The 12382-nt window shown below is 35.0% G+C and overlaps 2 protein-coding genes across 5 annotated transcripts; one reads left to right on the top strand and one right to left on the bottom strand.

The window, feature by feature from the left end:
- Positions 1-1139: 1139 nt before the first annotated feature.
- Positions 1140-2048, top strand: LOC110803132 (pathogenesis-related protein PR-1 type-like). Its single transcript, XM_022008612.2, has one exon. It carries the CDS (start codon positions 1171-1173, stop codon positions 1675-1677), a length of 507 nt encoding a protein of 168 aa, XP_021864304.1. The 5' UTR covers positions 1140-1170; the 3' UTR covers positions 1678-2048.
- Positions 2049-2192: 144 nt separating this feature from the next.
- Positions 2193-11382, bottom strand: LOC110803121 (iron-sulfur assembly protein IscA-like 2, mitochondrial). 4 transcript variants are annotated; one of them, XM_022008595.2, is made up of 6 exons: positions 11223-11382; positions 11070-11149; positions 9105-9326; positions 5238-5362; positions 4867-4975; positions 2193-2479 (listed from the first exon to the last, which is right to left on the bottom strand). In XM_022008595.2, the coding sequence occupies exons 3-6, from the start codon at positions 9288-9290 to the stop codon at positions 2414-2416; spliced, it is 486 nt and encodes a 161-aa protein (XP_021864287.2). In that variant the 5' UTR covers positions 9291-9326; positions 11070-11149; positions 11223-11382; the 3' UTR covers positions 2193-2413. The 4 variants fall into 4 exon arrangements, with proteins under 4 accessions (XP_021864287.2, XP_021864288.2, XP_021864286.2 ...); XM_022008596.2 differs by having other exon boundaries at positions 9105-9323; XM_022008594.2 differs by having other exon boundaries at positions 11074-11149.
- Positions 11383-12382: the final 1000 nt, after the last annotated feature.

The following is a 12382-nucleotide window of genomic DNA, read 5'->3' as shown; positions in this document are numbered from 1 at the left end:
GTAATACGATATATACAATAGAAATCAAAACTAACAAATACGTAACAATTTGGATCAAACGAGATTCTAATCTGGCAAAATTACGATCGTTGTAGATGAGATGAATACCCTCGATCTTTCACATAGTTGTTTGATATACAAACTTCAACAAGATGGTCTTTTGATCTGTTGTAGTTTTGAGGTTAAATTAAATTCGATTTATTATAGACGTAGAAATGACATTTATTGTATCACCGTACAAATCTTAGGTCAGCGATCATTAGTTCAAACAAAGCTATCATAGATATTACCGAGTTGAATAGTTCTAAATGACATACATGGATACGACATTGCAAAATTCGATGTACTTCTTCGGATAAAAAATTACTCATAGTTGATTTTTAAATGTATGAAGTATTCATTTGGATTTCAATTTTACGCCTAGTCTAGTTAATTTATTATTAGTAGAAGTCTTTGCAGGTAATTAGAGAATTATACATAATAATGTCCCCTTATTGATAAAGGTTAACTAGTAGTTTGATTTCATAACCTATAGTGTTGCACGTTTTGTATAAAAAGTCTTGTCTTGGATCTTGACTAAAAAATCCTAATAACATACACAACTCCTTAATTTTCTTCAATATTTGTTCTTGATTCTAACATTTATCACTACTTTCTAATGACCGGTCATATCCTCCCTTAGTTAATAGTTAAATAAAACAGGGACGTACAATACTCGGGTGCACTGTTGCACCCCTACTTTTTCCTCTGTGCATATTATGTGAAGAGAAAATGTAAGAAGGGTCACCAATGGACTTAAAATACATGGATTCACCTAATAGTTTTCACACAGACACACACGACACGTATGTAATTATACAATAAAACTAATAAGAATTGAGTACAGAGTATATTATATTAAAAATAACATTGAAACAAATTCTAATTGGAAGTGTAGTGTGCTTCTAATATTGTAAAACAAAATTTCTTAGAGAAAGCAAGAAGGAAATGACATCATATCGTAAATAAAATCTCTTAGAGAAATCAAGAAGGAAATGACTTATGACATCATTTGATCTTGCCTTAATATTTTATTTTTATCTCGATTTGGACGTAACGAAGAACCTTTCAAATGGTTTCCTCTATAAAGTCCACGCAATCTTGTACAAAGTTTTTCAATAATCTCAAAAAATGAAAATGAATTTGCTAAAAAACCATGCATTTTTTCCATGCTTCACTATTATCGTAGTAGCCCTAACCCTTGCTAATATGTGTCATGCACAAAATTCACCACAAGACTATGTTAACGCCCATAATGCTGCTAGGGCCGCGGTGGGTGTTGGTAACATACGATGGGATGAACGTGTGGCGGACTATGCCCGGCGATATGCCAACCAAAGAAGAGGTGATTGCGTTATGCAACATTCTGTCGGGCCTTACGGGGAGAATCTCGCTTCAGGGAGTGGTGCGTTTATGACCGGCACAGCCGCGGTCAAGTTATGGGTGGATGAGAAGGTTAATTATAACTATAATTCCAATACTTGTGCTTCAGGTAAGGTGTGTGGACATTATACTCAAGTGGTTTGGCGTAACTCGATTCGTGTTGGTTGTGCTAGGGTTCGATGTAACAATGGTTGGTTTTTCGTCACTTGTAACTATGACCCGCCGGGTAATTGGGTCGGCCAACGACCTTATTAAACTTCCCATTAAACTTGATAAATAAATTGTGTGATTCAGCTCGATCATTAAATAATTTGGTGATAATCACTTAACAAAATACACAACCTATTAATATTTATACTCACTCAGTCTCATTTTACTTGCCCCATGCCGACCAATAAACTCACACAAAGTTTGGTCAAAGACAAGTAAAATGAGACGGGAGTAATCAAACAAATATTGTACTTCATTCTCGTGTTTGTTATATTCCTAGCTCGATCGATCTTGTTGTAAAATAAAATGTAATACGGATCAAGTTCTTGATTATCATGTACTATATATGAATAAAAATAAATCGATGAAGTATGAAACAACAATATAAAAGCTCATTGAAGTTGTTTGATGTGCAACTATTGTATGTAGTTTTGCTGAAAGTAAATGTAATTAGTAAGCTCTAACCAACTGGATTATCTCTCACTATCATAGATATTACTGAGTTGAATAGTTCTAAATGACATACATGGATACGAAATTAAATGCGAAATTCAGTGTAATTCTTCAAATCAAAAATTACTCATAGTTGATTTTTAAATGTATGAAGTATTCAGTTGGATTTCAATTTTACGTATAGTTAATCTATTATTAGTTGAAGTCATTACAAGTAATTAGGAAATTATACATAATAATAATATCCCCTTATTGATAAACGTTATTATACATAAAAATCGGAATATTCCATGACCCAATACAAGTATTGTATGAAGTTTGAAGTGAACTACAGCTTCACCATGAAGGAACTTTTACAACTGCATCCACCTACAGCGCTTGGATTTTCAATTACCTGCTTGTTTAACACATTCAGACCCATTTAGCTACCGATTCATACATCTTGCCAAAAAACAAAAACAAAAAAGCAGCAGCAAAAATGGGAAGTCACACTATATTCTAAAAATGGTTGTGGGCCGGGCCGGCACAAGCCATGCACACCCTGCACTGTGCCGGGCCGGGCTGATATGTTCAAAACCCGGCCCATGCGCATGGCAGCCATGTTGGGCCGGGTTGAAAAGTTTGAAACACGGACCACACCCACAGGCTGTTGTGTTGGGCCAGGCCATCATGCATAAGCCTAATTTTACTAAATTTGTCGGGTCAAGTCATGCCTTGCCGTGCCTTTTCCAAAGAAATAGACTCAAGCTCGGCCCACGACTTCGTGCTCGTACCGGCCCGTGCTTTTTTCATGTCGGGTCAGGCTTTAGAAGGAAGTAAAATTCTCTCAATACTTGATAAATTCTGTGGACATCGGATGTCAAATTAACTGACTGGTAGTGCCAATCAACCTATCACTCTTCCATTGTTCAACAAATTCTAAGTGTGGTAAAACTTCATGATCACATGACAACAACAACAACAACAACAACAAAGCCTTAGTCCCAAAATGATTTGGGGTCGGCTAACATGAATCGTCGTAGGAGATCGTCATTGTCACCAATCAAACCAGAAAGGAGCAAGACATAATAAGGAAAACAAGAAAGAGAAAGTGGAATTAATGAAAGTGAAATGAGAGAAAAATGTATATATATATATATATATATATATATATATATATATATATATATATATATATATATATATATATATATATATATATATTATAAAAAATATTGTAAGAGCTAAAGGTGAATCATATGACAGAATAGACAAAAGGTGAATCATACATTAATAACATACTCCCTCCGTATTTTTTTAAGGGATACACTTGCCATTTTTAGTAACTTATCAACCCCACCATCTAATTAAATAATACATCTAATATACCTATCACCCACCATCCTATTAAACAAATATTTTCATAAACTCACCTCACCCTCCACCCACCAAAATGACATGGTCCCCACATATTTAATTATTAAAATATATATCCAACTCCACTTGCTTTATTATTTTATTTCATTCAATTATTCTTCTTAATATCCGTCCCCGGCCAAGTGTATCTCTTAAAAAAATACGGAGGGAGTAAAACCTACAAAATTTCTGTTAAAACACTGACATGCTACCTTTTCGAAGTTTATGTCTTTCGTTTTTGTTATTGTAGTAGGTGTAATACTCCCTCCGTTCCTAAATAAGTGTCCACTTTGGACATTTACGCGGGATTTAATAAAACTGAATTGTGTGTAAGAGGTAATGATTGAGAATGTTTTTTTATTGGGAAAGGAAAAAGTAAATAATTGTTTATTGTTAAAGTATATATAAAAGTGGATGTGGTGATTGAAAAGTAGTAAAAGTGTAGAATGTGTAAGAAAAAATAACAATGATTTATAGAAAAGTGGGAAAAGTGTATGGAAAAGTGGGAAAAGTGTATAGAAAAGTGGAAAAGGTGTATGTCCAAAAATGGAAACTGGACACTTATAAGGGAACGCTATTTATGGGAACTGGACACTTATTTAGGAACGGAGGGAGTAGTATTTAAAGACCTTAGTGTTGTTTTAGTTTTGTAGGTGTGTAAAACTTTTAAATTATGTATGTTAAGCTTAAATAAAAAAAACAAAAAACAAAAAAAAAAAAAACAGACAAGTCATCACCTACACCATGTCATCACCTACAGGTTAAAATGAGGGTACTCTGCATGAGACATTAAAAGTGACAAGTCCATATGATTTTTCTTAAAGCTTTTGAAATATCTAATGCAGAAATTTTCATTCAAACCAAGGGTGTAAATGTAACCATTTCAGCAATATACATCAAGGTTTGCAGCCACAGTACAGAAAAGGGGAAATGTTTCTTCCAACATAATACCGGAGTAATAGGCTAACTGCTAAAGTACCTAAATTGACCATCAATCCAACCGTTGGAAATATTTGAGAGTTCTATATGTGTACAACTTTACGTGGAACAAGGCTTTGAAATCACAGGTCCGCATATTATATACTCCATCCGTCCCCAAATTACTTGCACTATTTTGACTTTATCACTATTTGCATACACTTTGACCATGTTTTAATTCCAAGTTTATGAAAACAAAAGTTAGTACTCCGTATGTAATAATACTATTGGTTTCATCTTTAACATATATTTTCAGAATATTAACATTTTATAAGTTTTTCTAAAATGTAATTAAAGATATTGGTAGCCAAAGTTGTGCATTGGCAAGCGTGTCCAACCAAGCTGAGGCAAGTAATTTGGGGCAGAGGGAGTACTCTGTAACAAACTTCTCAAACAAAAAAGACTGACCTGGAATGCTGAACGAATAAGCTCCTCGGCATAATCAACACAGGCACCTTTCACAAAGTCGTAAGAAATTTTATCGATCACCAATTTGACACCATCCTTTTCAAAAACTCTACAAATATTAAATATGCACACGTTATCATTAGTTTGTAATACTTAGCTACTTATACAATAAAACGCCAAATAAACTTCATCTGAATCCGAACAAACAAATCCATAGAGAAATCATAGGCATGAGAGATATAACACAAAGCTAATCACATGGAAAATCACCTAACAAATAAATTTTAAATTAGAATTAGAACTACAAGCAAAATAAGCAAAAGAGCCATTCTCGGGAAACAAAACACAAAATCAAGAAACACCCTCACTACCTGTCATCATTGTGTTTGTTATCATCCAGTGCAAAGGCATATTGAAACCCAGAACATCCACCAGCTTCCACACTAAGGCGAAGCATCTTATTCCCATTCTCACTAGCTTGCAATTCTTTCATCCTCTGAAATGCATCACTCTTAAGGTCAGTCAAAATATCCATAAAAGGACATAGTGCTACGCTAAAAGACATACTTCAATAACCCTATTGTACGATCACAATTTTAGTACTAGCAATACAGTGACAGTGTGACACATAGTTTTAAGTAATACGTCACGACATATACAGCCCCCCTCCCCAAAACAAAATTGATCAATAGGGAAGGAATCTGTCCCTCCTGTTCCCACTGTCTAAGGAAGTTGTTTTTGCAGCTTCAGCTGTTCCAACTCTTAGAATATATATGTTAAGCATTGCTGGGAATTGGAGCGGCTCCAACTCTTTGAATATATATATTAAGTATGATTATTACAGAAGTAGAGACAACTTGATGTGAAACCAGAATCCTGCACAAAACATACCCCTACGTTTCTGCCATGAGCAGGGTTACCTGATTCGTGGTTCGCTTCGGTACGGGGTACGATTCAGGTTCGCAATTCACGGGTTGGCTGGTTTTAGGTTCAAAAAAGAGGGGTTTAGAACTCTTTTTTTCATGGATTTTTAAAAACAAAATTGTTCAAGATTTTATTTTAATACTCATACATTCATACTCAAATAACATGTTATTTCCTTCCCAAATAAAAGCCCCAACATATATTTTCTTCTCTTGTCTTCCCTGACCTTCAATAGCAATAACTAGGGTTTTGGATTCGGCATGACAATACCAACGATTTGGTTCGCAAACCACAGCGAATTGGGTCGCTGGAGAACCCGATTCAGTACGGGCGGACCGGTTCGAGATTCTCAGGGGGTACCCGCGAATCTGGTAACGTTGGCTATGAGCATGCTGACAACTTGACAGAATAAAACCCCTCCTCCCGCAGATTTGCAATCTGAATATACTCTCTAACGTAAGCATCCAAGCCAAGCAAAGGCTTTCAAATTAAACCAATGCCAGTTTTCTCCTTATCCCCGAATCATCTAGTTCACTGATGTTCAGTACTACTCATTGCACAGCGAGTAATTTTTGAGTAATAACTGAAAGGAAACTCCATAGAATAGTTCTTTTCAACCCGCTTGGCCGCTTCATGTTATAATGTTAGGGAAATAACTTAGACTACTTAATTTTGTCTAACCCTTGTACATAGGTAATGATATTCAATTTGGTTTACCACAAATAAAGTTGTTCTCTCTCTCATCTAACCACTGGTTTGATTTATCATCCCTAAAAAAGTTACAACTACTCAACCAAATTCATATATTTTTTTAATCACACATTTTCGTGTGTGTATGGAGGGGGGGGGTGTAATTATTGATGCCAGCCTTTAACATTCGATTTCCTACGCTTTCGGATCCAAACATAAGGCATCCACATTGAACAGAAGCAGATACAGAACATACAAAAGATGCCAGCATAAAAGAAACCATACTCTAGGTAACTTCTCTGCTTCAGAAGCTCACAAACTGTCCATGAAAGCAACAGTGTGTACGCTACCCCTTAATTGCTGAACTTTTCCATTCAATAAACCAACTTTATCCTCACAACCTGCAACTCCCATCTTACTTTGAGTATCCTTTTTTTCAAATTCTCCCCCTTAGATGTTCCTACACATCCATTCAACATACAAATTTGTGTTACATTCATCTTATTAACATGATCCTTCCTAAAATTTTAACATTTTGACCCATATAGTAACACTGGTTAGTAGAATTTATGTTTAACCTGAAAAATAAGCTATGGACACACTTGCTGTCAGGGGCGGATCTGTATGCATTATGGGTAGACATTTGTATACCCCTGTACGAAGTTAAAAAAATATTTAATTCAAATAGATACAAGATATATGGTCTCAGTCTAGTGGTATTGGTGCAAGGGTAAGAACAGGAAGGTCCAGAGTACGATTTGTATTTTGATTAGCTTTTGCACTTTAATTATTTTAGCACTTTTGATTTTCAGATGTCTTACCGGTTACCTAGTAGTTGAGTGTTAGGCCTGGAGTATTATAGTCTATTCACCAAATTATTTGGAACTGGGGTTGGGGTAGTTCGGGACTAGAGTGTATTTCCATTGTATTCTTTGTACTCATTTTTCGTTTACCGGCCTTAGTCTTTGAGTCGTTGTAATTCATCCGAAATAATGATTAAGGTTGTGTGCCTTGTTTTATTTCCTTATCCAAAAAAAAAAATTGCTTATTTGCATACTTTTTGTTTTTATCGGATCAAGTTACACATTACTCGGAATTGTTATTATTGATGATTATTTAATTGCATTACTCATTTTTTGTTCTTCTGAGACGAGAATAGTTCTTAATTCCATATTCAACTTCAATCCCCATAAATCAAAGTCAAAAATTAACTTAAACAAGATATGAACGACGCCTGAAGAGTGGAGTAAGCGATTTTGATATATACTCATTTATTGATTGTGCATAGCCTGTTTGATAATCCTGGATACACCACTCTCTATTAGAGCCAAGAGTCACATCTTGGTCAATACCTCCATTCCTTTGAAAATTAAACTGAGGCACTGAATTCCTTTGTAAAATCAACTAAGGTAGTTAAACCACTCGGTTAGGGGTAAAAATTTTACCATCTAATATAACGCTTTCCTCTCTTGTCTCCTTCCAATAATTGACAGACCATGTAGTTTTACTTCAACTTAGCCTAAACCCTTAACCCTCAGGATTTTAGCTTCTATCTCTATTGCTCCAACTTAGCATTTACCCTGGCTCTAACCTCATCCACCAATTTCATATCATCCACAAATAACAAACACCGCAATATGTCATCCTAGATAAATCATGTTAGTTCATCTTAAGCTGCTACGAAGAGGAAAGGACTTGATGCATGGCCTTGGAGTAGTCTAATTGTAATAGGAAATTCTTTGTGACTTCTCCAAAAGTCGTAACATTTGTTTTCACATCTCAATACATATATTGATAAATATTCTTAGCTAGGTCAATATATTTAGGTGGATCCCCCTAAAACAATACGATTAGTCAGATTATCTAATTCGTCAACTACCTTAAAAAGGCTTGATTCGCAGCATGTTTGTCTTAACCTCGGAAACTTAATCTAAACATGTAAAGTTAAAGGATGATTCCAAATCAATAATGGTTATTGATAAACAATACAAATCACATTGCATAATCGTAAATAAGTATACTTTCAAGATATACATTTAACTTCAAGTTTTATTCATTTAACTTTATATTATATTCATTTTACCTAAATTTTTTATTCATTTAATTTACTTATTCGTTTCTTTTTTATTTCCACCATCTTTTTAGTTTTCCTACCGATTTAATTACGAAATTGCCGTGTTATTTGCACTATAAACAAATCACAGGTATTGAATTATACTTTTCCAAAGTTCAATACCATCACAATTCAAAATTTTCCAACTCAATCCACACATTTATTCCTAAAAAATCAAACACTCCAAAATTCAAAACCCTAAATAATGTTAACTTCCCTAACAATCAACACATCATCAACATAGGTCACAATAACCATGTGGTTTTATCACCAATGGATGAAAATTAGAACTTAGGATGTAAATAATCATCATCAATAGCATAAAGATAAACCTCACAATTAAAAGCAGAATTCCAGTAATTCCTACAACTTTAATCAAATACTCCATATTTATTCAAATACTTGACATAAATCAGAGAATTGAATACTATAATTAAGTAAAAAAGTTGAGAAATGGAAATTTAAACCAGAAATTGTAACAAAAACAAAAGCGAAGAGAGAGAAAGATAACCCGAACACAGCTGTCAGTAATATGGACGTCATCTGCGGACGAAGAAGGGGAAGGTGAAGAATCTGAAACGGCAGCAGATGAAGATGAAGAAAATGAATTGGAATTGGAGGTGAGAATTCTGTGATTATGGCGGATTCGAAAAGCGAAATTTGAAGAAACACGAGCTAATATTGATCTTGTTGCCATGCCTCCTGTAGAACACGTCTCTCTCTATTTCTTCTGCTGTATCATAGGAAAAGTATATATAAGTAACAGTTATATGTGAATAGTGCAAATAACATGGCATTTTTGTCAAATAAATCAGTAGGAAAACTAAAAAAAGGGTGGAAATAAATATAAAAAAAACAAAACAAAAGTAATAATGAATAAAATATGAGGTTAACAGAATCTAATTTGTAAGTTAAATGATATAATTTGAAGACGGTGCCATATTTTCGCCTTTGTTTTCAGCTGATACATTACTTTGGACCAATGAGTAATATTTTGAGATGTGTCCAATCCAAAATTAAACTGTGAAATCAAACCGTTTTAGCATTCCCAATGCCAAACTGGGTATGTTTTGGCAGCTTTAATCCAAAAAATCTGGCCCGAAGATCAGGCGGCGCCCACTTAGAGCCCACAAACTATACTTGTGCACCTCGGGAAAAATATTACTTCTGCACTGCAAATAACCAGCTACAAACTACTGAAACTAAAGTTTATTCAGCACCAAAATTGCATTCTACATACTCCAGTAAATTACCAAAGTTACTAACCAACAGCCAACAGGAAGACTCGCATCGTATCACATTATCACATACACCATTGCTTGCCATTATTGCTCCTTCAAGTGTACGGAAGAAACAAAAGGACAGCTACATGAAGATCAAAAAAATGAAAACAGAACATAAACATCAACCAGTGATCATGATTCCAGCCCCTTCATCAGTCAAAACTTCCAGCAGTAGGGAATGTTGAACCCTACCATCGATTATATTTTCTGTTCTAACTCCCTGAGCCCAGGGGCGGACCTATGTACCTCTAAAGGGGTCCAAAGGGACCCCCATTATTTTTGAAAAAAACTGTAAAATTGATATTAATTGGGGGTAATTAATTACAGTTGAAATAGTGAAGTTATGTATAATTAACTTACATTTATGACAATGAAATGTACTTGAAGCACAATGAAATGTATTTGAAACTCATATACTAGCTATAGCAGTCTGCACTGCAGTATACATGTAAAAATGCACTCCCTTCCATAAAAGGATACATTCAACCAGATTAAGGTGTAGCCTACTGCTGTTTCACCACAACAGATGAATAGTTCCAAACTTACAACATTTTTAACGCACCTCGAAACAAACGTTACCCTTTGAAGACACCTCTGCAATCTCTGCATCCTACTCAACACCTTCTCAAGTAGTAACTCATCCCTTAAAATGATTTTCCTCTCTAAGTTCTTTTCTCTCTCCTCCATTCTCCTCAAATCATCAGAAGAACTGACTTTCCTTCTCAGCCCCATTTCGTCTAACACCATCAGCTCAACTTTCTTAACAAGAAACATCCCAACATTCCCTCACAGAATCAGTGTAATCCCCAGAATTCGAATGTGCCTCATCTCTAAAAAAACACATATTATTCAACATTCTACCACTAACTTAGCGCTTCTCAGCCCCATTTCGTCGAACACCATCAGCTCAACCTTCTTAACAAGAAACATCCCAACATTCCCTCACAGAATCAGCGTAATCCCCAGAATTCGAATGCACCTCATCTCTAAAAACACACATATTATTCAACATTTTACCACTAGCACAGCATTAGCGCAAGCAATCTCCATCACGAAATTCTTCCCACCACCGACGATTAGCCGGTAAACAAAAATCAAACATTTCAACGCAACAATCGAATCATGGGTTTTCTCAATCCGCCTCGGAAATTGAAGCATTTTAAACTAATTAATAAATTAAGAATATAAGTTACCTACGTTGGGTGAGGGGGTGACGCGTAACCGACAGAGGAGGCTGCCGGAAGTGGTAAAGGCGGCGTCAAGCTCCAATTTTCTGATTTTATGAAAAAAATTAGGGGTTAGGGTTTGGATAAATTAAAGAACAACAAATGAAGAACGATGTTTACCTTTGGGTGAGGCGGCGGCCGAAGTTGTTGCAGGTGGCGTCGGATTACGGTGTAGGCGGCGCGACCGTTGTTACTCAGCTTGGTCCTCGTTCTCCGCTTGCTCTCCGTTCTCCTCTCCGCTTTCTCCTCTCAGTTATGTGGTTGGCATTCAAAATGAAGGGGTTGATTTTTATTTTATTTTCAAAAAAAAAACTTCTTTAGCACCAAAAAAGTCGATCATTATTTTTTACCATAGAAGAAAAGAAAATTTGAATTTTACCATCCAAATTTTTTTAAAAAAAAAATATTATGTTTTACCACTTTTTAATAGTAAATCAGTAATTATAGCTTGGATGTAATAGGATTCAATGTACGAGCAGGTGGTATTTTATCATTTATATACTCTGCGCAAGGTAATTATGTCTGTCATAAACCTTAATAAACTTTCCATGGAGGTTTAAATCAATTATGGGATTCATCTCACTAGGGTCAGAGGTTCAAACCTTATGCAACAAAGGCGAAAATATGGCACCGTCTTCAAATTATATCATTTAACTTACAAATTAGATTCTGTTAACCTCATATTTTATTCATTATTACTTTTGTTTTGTTTTTTTTATATTTATTTCCACCCTTTTTTTAGTTTTCCTACTGATTTATTTGACAAAAATGTCATGTTATTTGCACTATTCACATATAACTGTTACTTATATATACTTTTCCTATGATACAGCAGAAGAAATAGAGAGAGACGTGTTCTACAGGAGGCATGGCAACAAGATCAATATTAGCTCGTGTTTCTTCAAATTTCGCTTTTCGAATCCGCCATAATCACAGAATTCTCACCTCCAATTCCAATTCATTTTCTTCATCTTCATCTGCTGTCGTTTCAGATTCTTCACCTTCCCCTTCTTCGTCCGCAGATGACGTCCATATTACGACAGTTGTGTTCGGGTTATCTTTCTCTCTCTTCGCTTTTGTTTTTGTTACAATTTCTGGTTTAAATTTCCATTTCTCAACTTTTTTACTTAATTATAGTATTCAATTCTCTGATTTATGTCAAGTATTTGAATAAATATGGAGTATTTGATTAAAGTTGTAGGAATTACAGGAATTCTTCTTTTAATTGTGAGGTTTATCTTTATGCTATTGATGATGATTATTTACATCCTAAGTTCTAA

This window comes from Spinacia oleracea, chromosome 2 (genome assembly GCF_020520425.1).
Source record: "Spinacia oleracea cultivar Varoflay chromosome 2, BTI_SOV_V1, whole genome shotgun sequence".
NCBI lineage: Eukaryota > Viridiplantae > Streptophyta > Magnoliopsida > Caryophyllales > Amaranthaceae > Spinacia > Spinacia oleracea.
The sequence above is the reverse complement of the archived record's forward strand: the minus strand, read 5'-3'. Positions and strand labels throughout refer to the sequence as shown.

What these genes read in the sequence shown, in the direction of transcription:
- LOC110803132 (XM_022008612.2), top strand. Translation starts at nt 1,171, where the DNA reads ATGAAAATGAATTTGCTAAAAAACCATGCATTTTTTCCATGCTTCACT.
- LOC110803121 (XM_022008595.2), bottom strand. Translation starts at nt 9,290, where the DNA reads ATGGCAACAAGATCAATATTAGCTCGTGTTTCTTCAAATTTCGCTTTT. An exon ending in TTACTGACAGCTGTGTTCGG is followed by an intron (nt 5,363 to 9,104) that starts GTTATCTTTCTC and finishes GATGCATTTCAG; the next exon opens with AGGATGAAAGAATTGCAAGC. An exon ending in AACAAACACAATGATGACAG is followed by an intron (nt 4,976 to 5,237) that starts GTAGTGAGGGTG and finishes TAATATTTGTAG; the next exon opens with AGTTTTTGAAAAGGATGGTG.